Below are 15,191 nucleotides of genomic sequence, written 5' to 3' on the forward strand. Positions count from 1 at the left end.
TTCTTGACTCTTTCTTAATGGGAAGTGAGTTTTATTTATTTTAAAGGAAGTGGACTCTACGGCACCCTGTTTGGAAAGGTACAATGGAAATTCCTCACTGATTCAAAATTATCAAAACCTCTCAATACCTTTGTATATTAAAAGTTATGAAAGAAAATATCATTTTAGCTTCTCTATTTATTTCTTTCACTTTCCTTTTTCTTCCAATTATACTTCATCAAGGAACATAAAAAACATTGAATGAACTAAGTAAAGGTACAACTTTCAGCAACTCTACAGACAACTATCGGTGCAACAAGGAATGCAATACTGACGTGCAGCTCACAGTATAATCTTGGGTTACCTTACAAAAGGTGCAGCGATTACAAGTCAAGCTAATGCCGCTACTCTTGCTATTGCTTTAGATTTCCCTGCTTTTTTTTGTTGGCTATGCAGTTTGCATTTCCCATCACGTTCGAGGCGCAGATTTCCTTCCTCGTTCAACATTACAATTTTCCACAGGAATTTTTCAATTGCAATCCCGACCGACCGACCGACGGACCGACCGACGACTCATATTTTTATCGCGTGCCCGTTTTTCCGACCGAAATGCAACCGAAAACCGAAAGCAACATGCCCGCGGGATCCTTCCCATTTGATGTAGGGGGGGGGGGGGGGGGGGAGGATGCAAGCCAGCCCAGTCCAACTCAGGCTCATTCCAGTACTCACCCATACCCAGATTTCATAAATCACGAGCGTGGTGGTTCACCTTCTGCTTTATTCGTTGACGGTGCCCGTGAGCGAACGTACGAACGAACGAGCGAACGAACCGCAGCGCGATGGGGCACGTCCGCACAAATCTGTGCAAATCCGGTAGTGTTGCGAATTTTCTGATTATTATCATGATTATTCGCATTTTCAGTCAGCGAGAAGTGCGCATTCTGTTTTTGTGGGGCGGTTGGACGTGGGTGGTGATGATCGGAGTGGGTAGAACTGACAGGGAAACTTTCATCCAAAGTGCAGAGGGGAGAAAAAACTATGCAGAAGGTGATGTTGCCCTTTTTCCACATTCTCTCGCTCTCGCTCTCTCTCTCTCTCTCTCTCTCTCTCTCTGTCCCTCTTGTTATCACAGATTTTATACCATTTTTTCCACCCTTCCTGCTTCATGGTTTGTACTCCCATTCCGGAACTCTATTTATTCATTCGTCTGTTTGTTGGCCGTGATTGTGGTTTTATGGTGCATTGTTTTTTTTTTCTTTCTTTCCTCCTCAATGGTTTCCATTTTGCTATTCCATTTCGAAACTGTTCTGTACGTTTGTTGCCTACTTTTTCCTCATTTTATCTGCTTTTTTTCTGCTTGTTGTTGAACATTTCGCTGGCGTATCGGGATGCTGCGATTACTACTGTGCTGTGAGCCTTTTTCCGCTATTTGGCGCACTAGTTCATTGTGACTCGTCTCTTTGCCCGTTGTGCGCGATCACGACTTCACAAAGCATCAAATAATGACTTTGCCGCCCCCCGCGCGAATGAACAGAATAAAAAAAACACAGAAAGTAGAATGTACTGAAAGGGGTTTTACCAATGCCTGGTTTTCTGGTTCACTGCTCTGAGTTAAAGTATTGCTTTTCGTACCTTTCCCGTTTAATTGGAAAGTCCTTTTCGGGTTTTTTGTTTGGTGGGAGACCTTCGGCAGAGGAATAATTCGCGCATACGCATTTAAAGCGCACCAGAAAGTGAAGCCGTTTCTACTTTGTATGCTCACGATCCAAGGGGGTCGAATACTCATCTCTCAATCGATAGGACGTGTTGAGCAACATGCCGTAAATTATAATGATCTAACGCGGGGGACCCCGGCTCTAGATGAACGGGAGCTGTGTTCGCGTGTACGTTCGCTAGGAAAAGTGCCTCCGGAAAAAACACGATCAAAACACACACACACCAACACATCACGTCGAACTCGAGTGGTTGATGAAATGAATCTTGCATGCCTTACGTGTGTCTGTGTGTGTCGGCGTACATATCCCCCGAAGCAAGAAGCGGTGCAAATTTCCCCGAGGAAATTAAAGGGAAAATCTACGCTGATTGTTTTTCCTGCCCTTCCCATCCGTTCCTGTTTCCCTCCCCCCGTTTACCCCTGATTTAGTTCGAACCATCAACCGATCAACCGGGTTCTCTGCCGGGGTGTTGTGTTTACTCTTGCCCTTCTCACGTCCGACCGTTTTCGCGGCCCCATCGGTGATGCTGGAGAAGGAAAGGATAGCCAAACACACACACGCCACTATCTACGAATCCTTTCGGCAAATGATTAAAGACGAAGGTTCGATGCTGGTGATGCTGCTCTCTTCTACGCTTCCCTGTTTGGTGGATGAATATGATTTATGTGCAGCACTGACTGTCATCGACAGCTGGCGGTGAACGGGTTCCATCAATCGAGGCATCGTCGTATGTCACCGCCGTATGGATGCAGCGCAAGGGACGCAGGGACACATGTGTGACACACCGGACGGTGTACGAACGGCACACAATCGCTTCGAGCGGGTTTTGTCATCTTCATTTCAGTTATGTTGCATCCTGCTGCTGCCGATGCTGCTGCTACTAGTGTGTGTGTATGTGATGCTTGTCGACGAAAACGAGTTGGGAAGGATTTTAAGGAAATGATGACGAAAGACACTTCCCAGCCGGGTGTTCCGTGAGGCCGTAAAGCTCCGAGCACCCAACAGGAAAGATTGATCGGAACGATTCGGTGGACTTTCGGAATGTTGAGAGTATTGTGGAGCAACAGCCAGGGGTAGGGAGGGTTTGTTGCCCGCTCAAAACGTCCATCAAACTGGGTGACATGAGCTGCTTTTTTTCCTGCTGAGCGTCCAAATGACAGTTGCATGGTTCATCGTGTCGAGAACGTGCGTGGCGAGATTGATCAGAACGGACTGTACTCGGAATGGCGTTTCGTTGAATGTTGTAGAACAATTCATATTTCAATTGTCTTATGTGTGATCTTTTTTATCATTTCTTTCAATTAGATATCGTCCCGGTGCCGTCGAGATCTTCCCAGCAACACGAACAACACGCAACGCATCGCTCAGCTTAATGCTCTTTTCTTGATCCTCCTTATAAGACCCCTATTTTGAACCTCGCTAATTCCGATTTTTCTTTCCATTCTGTTTTACTTGTATCGCCCGAATCAAATCAAAGGATTCCGATCCTTTCCCTCCACCCATTTCCTGTGTGACACCCGGTTCCAGCCAACGCCGACCGTCCGCAGTCGTCGCAGCAGCGAGCAATTCGATCAATATTATGACAGAGGGCACCGCGCCGACAGTTGAATGTTTAGATAACACACTGCACGAACTGAACGAACAGCAGGAGCAGCAGCAGCAGCAACAGGAAGAGGAGCAGCAACCACAACAGGAAACGCCGGAACAGGAGCTCGGAACGGTCGGTGTACGTATCGAGGTCACGAGTGCGGCAGGTTCTTCCGTCGAGCTAGTCGCGATCGGCAAGGAGCAGGAACAGTCCAGGGACGGCCAACAGCAAGCAGTCGCCATGTCGCAAAGCACAAAGCAGGTGTCGAAAGCGGACAAAAACCTGCCCGAGCGCGGGTCATGGGGATCGAAGCTCGACTTCATCCTGTCGGTGGTTGGGCTGGCGATCGGGTTGGGCAACGTGTGGCGATTCCCGTACCTGTGCTACAAGAATGGTGGCGGCGCGTTTTTGATACCGTACTTTGTCACACTGTTCCTGGCCGGCATACCGATGTTCTTTATGGAGCTGGCGCTCGGCCAGATGCTGACGATCGGTGGGCTGGGTGTGTTCAAGATTGCGCCCATCTTCAAAGGTAAGCGCGGTTCGGCGTTCGAGTGATCTTCATCCGAGGGAGCATCGTTCTAATCGATCGTCGTTGTTTTATCCTTTCTAAACATTAAAAAAACCAGGAATCGGTTATGCAGCGGCCGTAATGTCGTGTTGGATGAACGTGTACTACATCGTCATCCTAGCGTGGGCCATATTCTACTTCTTCATGTCGTTACGTGCAGGTATGTGTCCTCCATTGATTGACGCATTGGCGTAGCATACAGTCTTCAGCATCAACACGTGTTACTTCTTTCTTATCAGACGTACCTTGGCGCACGTGTGACAATGCGTGGAACTCGATCAACTGCGTCAATCCGTACGATCGTAAGGATCTGCTCTGCTGGGAAACGATCGGCGTGAATGGTACGCTGACCAAGATTTGCTCGCTAAACTCGAACAACGTGTCCATGAGCGATTTGGCCGATCCGGTTAAGGAGTTCTGGGAGTAAGTGTTTTTACCATTTTCCCCGAGAACCTTTCATTGAAACCACTTTTTGTTTTGTCACCTTCAAGACGCCGCACGTTGATGATCTCGAGCGGTATTGATCAGGTTGGTTCGATCCGCTGGGAGCTGGCCGGAACGCTGCTGCTCGTCTGGATCCTGTGCTACTTCTGTATCTGGAAGGGTGTGAAATGGACTGGCAAGGTCGTGTACTTTACCGCCCTGTTCCCGTACTTCCTGCTCACGATCCTGCTGATCCGTGGCATTACGCTGCCGGGTGCCTTCGAAGGTATCAAGTTCTACGTGAGCCCGAATCTGTCAAAGCTAGCCGAATCAGAGGTATGCACTTTATGGAAGATGGAAACAAGAGGTTTTTGAATTGTTTAACCTATTCTGACGTTGTTCATGATCAGGTATGGATCGATGCAGTGACGCAGATCTTCTTCTCGTACGGTCTCGGCCTGGGAACACTGGTCGCGCTCGGTAGCTACAACAAATTCAACAACAATGTGTACAAGTACGTCCCGCATGGCTTTTGTTGTCTTCTTCTCTTCTATTTAATCTTCTATTCGATCGCTCCACTACAGAGACGCACTGATTGTGTGTACGGTCAACTCGAGCACCAGCATGTTTGCCGGGTTTGTGATCTTCTCCGTCGTCGGCTTTATGGCGCACGAGCAGCAGCGCCCCGTCGCTGAAGTGGCAGCATCTGGGCCGGGTCTCGCTTTCTTGGCCTACCCGTCGGCCGTGTTACAGCTGCCGGGCGCACCGCTCTGGTCGTGTCTGTTCTTCTTCATGCTGCTGCTGATCGGTCTCGACTCACAGTTCTGCACGATGGAGGGCTTCATTACGGCCGTGATTGACGAGTGGCCGCATCTGCTGCGCAAGCGTAAGGAGATCTTCATTGCGATCGTGTGTATGATCAGCTACCTGGTCGGTTTGACGTGTATTACGGAGGTACGTAATGGGAGGTCGCTAACACTCATTCTCGCAGGATAGCTTACGGTATGGTTTGCTTTTTCCCCATCACTTCCTCCAGGGTGGTATGTATGTGTTCCAAATTCTCGACTCGTACGCGGTCAGTGGCTTCTGTCTGCTGTTCCTGATGTTCTTCGAGTGCGTCTCGATCTCGTGGGCGTACGGTGTGGACCGTTTCTATGACGGCATCAAGGACATGATCGGCTACTATCCGCTGTCGTGGTGGAAGTTCTGCTGGGTCATCACCACTCCTGCCATCTGTGTCGTAAGTAGCAATGTGAAAAGGGATTAGCTTTTTCGTGGTAACGCCTTGGGGGGATGTGAGTGTATTTGTGTGCACGAGGATTGAGTGAATGAGTTATTATAGAGCTTTCCCTGCAGTTCGGATGTTCTTCCATGCTGAATCAACGACGCGGCGAAAGGTAATTGGATGTTATCGAGCGGGATGGGTAATGTAATTCAAAATGGGAGCGATATTGATTTCTTTTCAGAATGTTCACGATCTGGAACAGAGGGTGGCGCTCTTAAAGTCTAAAAGCACAACCGTGTTATCTTACTGGACGTGATTGTAAATCGTGATATGTGTAAAATTGCTGATGTTTGCTGTACTTATCCAAGAATACAATTTTATAATGATATTAAAAAATGGTGTATTAATTATGAAACTTTCTTAAATACATCCAGAAATTCAATTTATCTGTTAAGTACTAATCATACAGCTTGTTATGGTCCACCTCGGCAGCAAATCATCCCAAGAAGCATCTAATCAAGCGATGGACCTCATATGAACCCCTTTTCCGTTTCGTCCGCAAAATAGCAGAGCTCTGTCATTCATTTCATCTTCATAAATACAATCGCTTCAAATGCATTGCATTCTCACATCCTTTAATGGACACATCTTCGCCTTCGCCGAGATCAAATGAAACATATCCGTCGCCCGAGATGCTGCATTTACACAGGTCATGAAGTGCACGCAACATCAATCGATGTCGGAGAAGGAGGATTTCTCCCTTTTTTAAAACGCACACCATCCGAGAACGTTAATCTCCGTTTACGATGTGCGAAACGGGAACGTTATGGTTGGGGATGTGCTTGCCATTGTTTTTCCGTTGCTTATCTTCCGTTGCACAGAAAAGGCCACCGTGGGCTGGCCTTTTTGTCCGGCCAGCTGTCCAGCTTACTCCACCCCGGTTGGTGGGTTTGAATGAGCGCACGGGGCACCGAACGGTCTCGTCGTTTGAATGAGTGATTGAATGTGAGGCTTTTGAGAATGCCACTAGTAGAGAATGCTGTTGGATAGCAGCGTCCATCGATCACGAGCAAATCAATAGCGGAGCAGCGTGGTCCGATGCGTGTGGTCCTTTAGGTGGATGGGTTTGTCGTGTGCTTTCCCTCTACCGTTACGATGCGTTATGAGTGAAATCGTACGGTAGCATTACTCCTCCACGCAACTTCAGACTTGCGCCCCTCTCTTGCCCAGTTGATTGATGATGGGATATCGCTGGAGTGACGAAACGATCATAGTTTACGTGCAAAACCTTGTCCCGTTTGCAACCGAAAAACCGCAAATATTAAAGTTAGTTGCATGAAAGCGCGCAAACCTATGTTGCCCTCACAACAACGTAACGATAAGCTGCTTGGTGTGGTATCTCGTTCCTGTGCTTCCAGTATTATTAACACCGTGTATGTGTAAAACCCTGGCCCTGGTGATTTGCATGATTCTTGCAGGCCAAGAATTCGTTCATCATTGCAATGGCAAGAGTAAATAATTTGCCTCCGAAGTGAACTCCCCGCTACTAGGCACACACACACACACACACACTGTGACCACAAACAACAAACACTACCGAACCCTAGAGGACCTCCCACCCAGCGTCATGCTCCGGTTCTGTGGCTCCCAGGTTTATCGATTTGTCTTATTAGCTGTCAAGTGTTGCGTATGCGTATTAGCATAAAGTCGTCCGCCATGGGTTGCGGATGAGGAGAGTTTCCTTGCGTCCTCTCCTGCTTTACGATGATGTGTTTCCTTCCTCTAGTTTGGATGGAGAAGGGGGGGGGGGGCAGTTTGGATCCCTGATAAAGGGCAGGATCGATGAAAGCACCACAAGCAAAGGGTGTAAGATGACTCGCTTTTGCTTGTGCATTTCGTTTTAGCTTCTGGTGGCTTTTCAGCTCGCACTACCGCTCCCTTATTACGGTACGGTCAAGCTCAAGGGTGGTGGAAAGCAAAACAGATGTTAGCATAAGAAGCCGACTGTTTGACACACACACACACACACACACACTGTACGTTTGGTCATGCTGAGGTCATTGGGTATTTCTCAGTCAGCTCGATTTGCATCGTTCCATTCTATGGTGGTCGAAGGTTTATCTGGCGTTCCATACCGCACGCATCCGTAGCACAGCACGTCGTCGCTGCTCGTCGAGCTAATGATGGGAAAATGTGGGCAGTCGAGTGGACAGGCAGGCAGGCAAACCACACCACAAACACTCCCGTTACGTAAATGTCCAGCAATCGGCTTCAATAGGGTTAATCGTAAATTTCAATTAAAATTCATTCCACCACACACACAGACGGTGAGAAGGACTTCAGGATACGGTATCTCCTGCTCCGATGGCTCGCTATCCTGTGGCTTTGGTTTGCACATTCGATAAAGACCACTGGACAGTGTAGGGGCATCAGAAATAAGCATACGAATACGCATTGACAGCTTGGGAGTGTTTGCGGGAACGTCAGACAACACACGGTGCAACATTCGGACTCAACGGAAAGTCCCTAGGAATGATGACAAATCGGACGATCTGGACGTTGCGGTGTTTGAAGCGATGTAATGAAATGGAAGTCGTGTAAGTGGTTTGTCACACACACACACACATACGAGCACCGAGAGAGAAGAGTCTTAAAAATTTAATAATGTTGTAATAACAGCACAAACGAGAAGGAATCAGCACACATAAATTTAAAAACCATAAATTAGAGCTTCCTCATTCGCTTGCCCTTTCGCATGGGCTGTGCATGCTGCCGGGTGTAATATCTTTCTAATTTCCTTCCCATTGCCCGGTTGAATTTTCCCTTTAGTTGTCCTACTTTTTTGCACCATGCTCGCTGGTTAACTGTCGTTTCCCTGGTTCCCTTTATCGTGCCCTTTTATACGTCGTTGAGCCTTTTTTGTTCGATTTTTCAACTCGCGCGCGCACTTGGTGGAATCGCATCATAAAGCAGGTAAATTATGACCGTCCGAACTTCTTGATCTGGGCGTATTACATCTACCGGGTTCTTTCCGGGTCTTATCTCTCTCTCTCTCTCACACACACACACACACACACACACACACACATTTTATTCATGTCCTGTGAAGGTGGTGCGAGCTGTTTTTTATTTGCTAACGACGTTTACCGTAACCGATTAACCGTTGTTGCCGATGTGCTTTGAGGGACAGATTTGAGTGGAGGCCATCAGAGGCAAACAGCCCTTCGAATGGAAAGCGCTTTTTTGGGGAAGATATGTGGCTTCACTAATTAAATTTTTCACAATCCCTTAGCCCCAGCACAGGACGCACGCTAACGAGAAGCGATAACTTCACCAGCAGCCAGCCACCGTTTGCCAAAATAATTGTGTGAGCTTGAAAGCGGGAAGCAGAAAGGTTGGAGAGTGTTACTGTTTCTTCAGTTTGCGTTTGGAGCACACAACCTTCCGCCTAGGCGACCTGTGTCAGGGAAGGCATCTCGAGCAACGGGAAATGGAAAGCCGGCATCAAAACTGTGGACGAAGATGACATCATCATCATCATCATCATCATCGTCATTTTTCCCACCATCGCGATCCATCGTCTATGGTCACCACCAGGGAGGGGGACCAGCGCTAGCACATCGTCCTTATCGTCTGTCTCGATCACTTTTGATGTCGTGACATTTTGCTTCACTTGCCGTCAAGCTTCGCATCATGTTTTTTTAACCTGTTTGTGTCTGAGAGAGAGAGAGTTTGATGAGGACAGGACAGCAGAGAGCAGTAGTAGTAGTAGTAGTAGTAGTAGTAGCAGACACGGTTTATGCCAAAAAATGTGTCGCCAGCTTGCCATCTTGCGCCCGGTCATTAGCGCGGAGCGGCGATGTGTTCGAAGCGTTCGAGAAATGTAATGCACTATGATGAAATTAGTGCCGACAACTTATGGTAATGTCTTTGTTAGACGTTTCGCTTTCGGTGTGTCGCGTAATGAGTCTTCCTGTCGCGTCGATGTCTTTTTGCACACAAAAAAAGAAGCTTTTAAGTAGCAAAAAGGTACACTGGGAAGCGTTGGAAGCGAAATGTGTTTCGACGTGTTGCTTAAAAATACTTTTACCTTCCTCACTGCACGCAACAAAGCGTACTGATCCCTTATTTAATATGCAGCACCTCATCTGGATGGATGGGAAATAGTTTTTGGTGCAAAACGAAATATACAACCTCAATTTCACATCCATTTTTATCAGACGCACGAACTGCGGGTAAAATGCTCTTTCACAAACGGCTGACCCCGTGTGGTGCGATCACACAGTGAAATCCATAAACTTCAGTCCCACTCGACAGCGGAGCTTAATCGCCCGTTTGGCAGCCGGGCGAAATTGTTTTAAATGTCAGCCGCCAACATAACTCACTGTGAAAGCTCCTCGTACACCCAACACGAGGATGGGAGTCATTGAACAAAAAAAACTGAACATATACTTGGAACTATTTGCCCCTGCCCGTCCCAACCCGTTCATTTCTAAACGGTGCCATATTTACGGGAAAAACACATACACACTCACACACCATGCCGCCGGAGGGAGAGGAACTACATGGATGCCATTATAAAAAAAGGATGTTCCGCGAAAACGCCTGGCAACTCCATAAAATCCACCCATCGATTCGTTTCCCTTCCCACGGTCCCTGTTGTTCCTTCAGTAACACTGCGGGGTTTAAACGATCTCTATAGGTCACAATCACACATACGCACACACACACACGTGGTCTGTGTATCGATTTGAGAGGCGGCAAATAGTAGGTACGCCAGCTACGGAATGGGTTGGTGGCCGTCCGATCCTGGTTGGATTCGGTGCTTGCTTGTAGTGGTGACGATGGCGGTGTCGTCATCGGTGTTGTTGAGTCGGTTAGCAAATGTCATAAATTTCCATTTATTTTTCCTGGTCGAACATAAAGCTATACGCTGTTTTGATATACGACCAACCGACAGGGAGGGAGCGCACTACACTACGGAGGTGAAGGTGATGTAGTGGGCTACTCGACCCACTAGCAGTATACGTGCCACTACCAACACCCCGAGTGTGCTGGGTGGCACTGAGATGCACTTCAATGAACCTAAAACCGCGCCTCTCGCACCGTGCCAACAGTGCCAGCGGCCCAAGGTGACTGCACTGAACACCGCGGGTCCTTTAGGTTAGTGCAACTGACACCGATATGGGTAGGGAAAGGTTTATATTTTGTTATGTGCTTTGTCTTTTCTATTTGGTGTCATTTCTGGCTCCAGGGGAACATGTGAGGTTACATTGCGGAAACTTGGTGGCCCAGATTATCGGTTGTTTTGAAGGGAACACTGCATGTGGGTGAGAGAGTGTTTTTGGTTTGGGATCGAATCGATATGTAATAGCATGTAGTAGGATGGAATTGAACTAAAGTTAATGTATATGAATAGGTAGAAGGTAGTGGTGATATTAATTGGAAAGTTACAGCAACCTAAACCCAATGGCATTTAAGTGAAATAAAATATGATCAAATATGTTTTAAAACAAGAAAACAACCAATGGCATAGCTGAGACTATAGCACATAATAGAGGACGATTCAGAGAGATCTAAATAAAAATGACCATAAACGAGGACAGTTAGCAGCCATGAAACTGAGGAATAGTTAAACCGCTGGTTTCTTTAATACCAGCAAAAAGCCATGTACACTTACAGATGAAAGGGAAAAAGACAGAACAACAAGGTGCATGTTATTGACTAGCCTTGCCAAAATTGTTTCTTGAAAGAATGTTTTTTATTTGCGTGTACTTAAGATTTTTTGTCTATTTAGAACTTTTTGGTACAAGAAAAAAGTGAGTAGACATTTAGAACATCACAAACTACCAAAAAAGTGTGAAATGTAAAAAGAGTAATAAAAGGTATTAAACGACAGAAAAGATCACACACACTGGATGTTGGACGGATATTAGAGTTCGTAGATTAATGACAAAAGGATAAACTGATCGGAATTAAAAAAACTAAACTATTGAAATATCAAGTAAGGTACGATAGGTTTACAAAAAGAGTGCCTACATATGATTAAAATAGAAAATGTTGAGGAAGTTAAACACGTAAAAAATAATGTAATTAAAAAAATCCTTTAAACGAAGGAAGTAAGTAAAATGTTTAAAAACGCTTCACAAGAATGAAAAACTAAAGTACATATTGTTCATACTAATAAATCAGTTTATATTTGTTCAACGGTAATGCTCTTGTTCCCTATGGCTCTCCTTTCATATCATGACATTCTTTTGATTATAAGCTTCTCAATGTATCTCTGCCTCGTGTTACGTTTATTCGTGACCTTGGAGTTACACTTGATTGTCAGTTAAATTTCAAGCAACAGTTGGAGGAAGTAATCTTCTTCTTCTTCTTTTGGCTCAACAACCGATGTCGGTCAAGGCCTGCCTGTACCCACTTGTGGGCTTGGCTTTCAGTGACTAATTGATTCCCCCCCATAGCAGGATAGTCAGTCCTACGTATGGCGGCGCGGTCTATTTGGGGATTGAACCCATGACGGGCATGTTGTTAAGGAGGAGGAGGAGGAAGTAATAACTAAATCAAATAAAACCCTGGGACTCATACTCAGGGTTACATCTGAGTTTAGAGAACTTTCCTGTTTAAGAACTCTTTACTGCAGTCTAGTTCGTCTAATTTTGGAACATGCTAGTATTGTATGGAGTCCTTCTAGAATTGAGAGATGCACTAGATTAGAAAATGTTCAAAGACGCTTCACCAGGGTTGCATTTCGTCGTATTTTTTGCTCTGCACAACTCCCTCCCTATGAAACGCGATTACAATTGTTTAATTTGCAATCTGTATCCCAGCGACGTTATGTGAGTCAAGCTTGTTTCATTGGCAGGTTACTTGCTTACTCTATTGATGCTCCTGATTTGTTTGCTTCTATTTGTCTATTTCTACCATGCCGTACCCTACGTCGCCGTCCTCCTCGTATGGTCATAATGATCCTTTTTTGTCCTGTCTCAGATGGCTTAACTACTATCAAGATCTCTTTAACTTTAACTATTCGTTAAATACTTTTTACTCTCGTGCCCTTTCCTTTCAACCGTCCTCGTAATTTATCTTCATACTTCCTTCCATATTATATTGGTTTTTCTAAGTTTACGATTTTCTCTTTCTTTCTATTTACTTGTTTTATTTGCTGCTTCTTCACATCTTTGAAATATTGTAGTTATATTTTAGTAAAGCTAAGATACTCAGTTAAACCTAAAAGGCAGACAGTGAATGAAAAAAATAAATTAAATGAATTGAATGAATTAAATGAATTGTGTGCTGTTTTTCTTATTGTATATTTATTAATTATTCGTCGAACTGTATAAACCAACTCGATGTTTAAAAGTTAAACAGTTTTACATTTTAAAATATTTATGTTTTTGAATGTTGTTACACTTACACACAAAAATTACTAAGACGCTAAAGAATAATACGTGAAGCACGAATCACATTAACTAGGGACAACAACTCGGCCACTTTCGTTTCCGGAGCGTACGCATCAGATGCCAGGATTTTCTCGTTTCTCTGTTATTTTTTCGATGTTTTAGGTATATTTCTGTGAGGATCCGTCAAATTTAAGGTTAAATCAAGAGCTTATTTAAAATAAGATGTTATAAACATGGGAAACAATTCATTATTGAATAAATACAATTATAAACAACAATACAATTATAAATAAATTCCTTAAAGTACTAAAAATATAGTATTCCACAAAAGTATTTTTATGTGTAGGGCATTCAAACACATTGAAGCGCCAATTGAAAAGAACAAATATGCAACATAACAGTTTTAATTACTTTTTACTACGATTAAATAAAATGACCCTTTATTATACAAACGGGAGCTGACAAAACTGGTAAAACGCTTAAACAAAATTATAACTTACAATGATAACAAGAGCTTATCTCTTCGATAGGCTTTAATGGATTGCACCAAAGTATTTTACTATCCTTGAATAAGATACGGAACCGACGATAAAATATCAGCCCCCCCCCCCCTCCCCCCCCTTTTGTTGTCTATCGCTCAACCACCTACCTACAGTTCCTAGGACGCATTCCTGTGGCTTCCCCGAAAGGCGTTCCGGTTGATCACTTACCGATCACGCCCTACGTGTCAAAGTGGCCATAAAACAAAAAGAAGCTGCCACTGGCTTTAAAGCACTGAAAAAGCACAACTACCAAACAGGAGGGGGGCAAAAATTGGCCCAAAATTTCCTCACAAAAGCCCGTTGCTCACGGCCGAAAACCGCAAAAGCCGCCATTGGTGGGGCACATTTTTTGGTGTTCCTGGTTCCTTCCCGCAAAGCCCACTACTGGCATTGGCGGTTTGATCGTTCAGCATCATTTGAAACCATTCAATTTCAATCAATCCGCAATTAAGTCTAGACGTGAAGGCATCAAATCACACGAACCATCCATCCATCCATCCATCCATCGATCTATCTTTCTATCTATCCATCCATCCATCCATCACAGCGGGGGAAGCTGGCAATGGATTTTCATCGATCGATTTAGCATTTGGCTTGCAACCAAAAATCGGAACCGCGCTGCTCATCGGGCTGGAGCTGCCAATGGCACTCGAAATGTGACTCTTTGCCGAAGCCTTTCGATGAGCATATACACCCTCTCGCACACGCACATCCCCGTCACCGTAAAGGGGACAGGTTTTGTAAAGTAATTCATCAAACCAACCGGCGTACCGTCCGGTGTGTGATGAGGGCTGAGAGAGATGGGAAAATATTGCACAGTTTATCCGGCGTGGAGTTTGGCAAAATTTGGCACTCAATAGGTAGCTTCCGGATGCTACTGGAGTGGAAGTTTTGCTCCAAATCTGGCAGGCTTGTACGCCAACATGCCTACGGGGTGCATTGCCCAGCGTCAATCCGTTTCAGGTGACACACCAGGTGGTCCAGTGTACCGGGCTGTTTTGTTTCGGTACCGTTGGTTTTGAAACAATAAGGCCGAAAAATAAATTGAGATATTATCGGGTGGTGATTGCGTTTTGATTTGTTCGGCCGATACACGTCCGCAAGCGTCCCGCAAGTGGCAGTAGCAAAATGATTCGTGGTTGGAATATTGGAAAATGGGAGACTGTTTTTTATATGAAGACCATTGCCGGAAATGAGGTTTGATTTGGTAGAGCTTTAGAATAACTACCACTTCTGCAGTGGATTGGTGGTGGACGGTGATGAATGCAAGGGAAATAGATTGGATTGAATTAATCGCCATCGTTTGTGTGTTGTGAGAAATGTGTGGAATACAATGTTATCAATAATTTGATATTCAAAATGTCGAAAAGAGTCAATTGTCGAAAACATGTTCGATTGATATTTTTGTGGATTTCGTCAACTAGTAAAGCATTTAGTTCTACAAAATCTGCCTCATAATGTGACACAAAGGCTCAATAAATTCTCACATTGGAAAAAAATGTTTGTAATTATGCCTATCGTCAAAGTCAACTACGTTGATAAGCTATGAAGTAAATGTGCTGCTAGCTGCAATCTATGTAAAATGAATTGTTTCTTTGTGGTTCACATTTCGTTGTACCTTTGTACATATGTTTTCAACAAGATTTAGATTAGAGAGACTTTACTTTTTCTTGTATTTTTTTATTGAGGATTAACGGCTTTGTCGTATTATTTTGTTTTTAGTTAAATCCATTTCGAAAACA

The 15,191-nt window shown here is 44.9% G+C and overlaps 1 protein-coding gene across 1 annotated transcript; it reads left to right on the plus strand.

Annotated features, from left to right (window-relative positions):
• Positions 1 to 2,120: 2,120 nt before the first annotated feature.
• On the plus strand, positions 2,121 to 5,898 carry LOC1279174 (sodium- and chloride-dependent GABA transporter 1). Its single transcript, XM_061654803.1, has 7 exons — positions 2,121 to 3,814; positions 3,912 to 4,013; positions 4,093 to 4,276; positions 4,345 to 4,612; positions 4,687 to 4,790; positions 4,861 to 5,230; positions 5,313 to 5,898. Exons 1-7 carry the CDS (start codon positions 3,274 to 3,276, stop codon positions 5,541 to 5,543), a joined length of 1,800 nt encoding a protein of 599 aa, XP_061510787.1. The 5' UTR covers positions 2,121 to 3,273; the 3' UTR covers positions 5,544 to 5,898.
• The last annotated feature ends 9,293 nt before the right edge of the window (positions 5,899 to 15,191 follow it).

The sequence above is a fragment of the Anopheles gambiae genome, chromosome 3 (assembly GCF_943734735.2).
Source record: "Anopheles gambiae chromosome 3, idAnoGambNW_F1_1, whole genome shotgun sequence".
NCBI classification, from domain to species: Eukaryota; Metazoa; Arthropoda; class Insecta; order Diptera; family Culicidae; genus Anopheles; species Anopheles gambiae.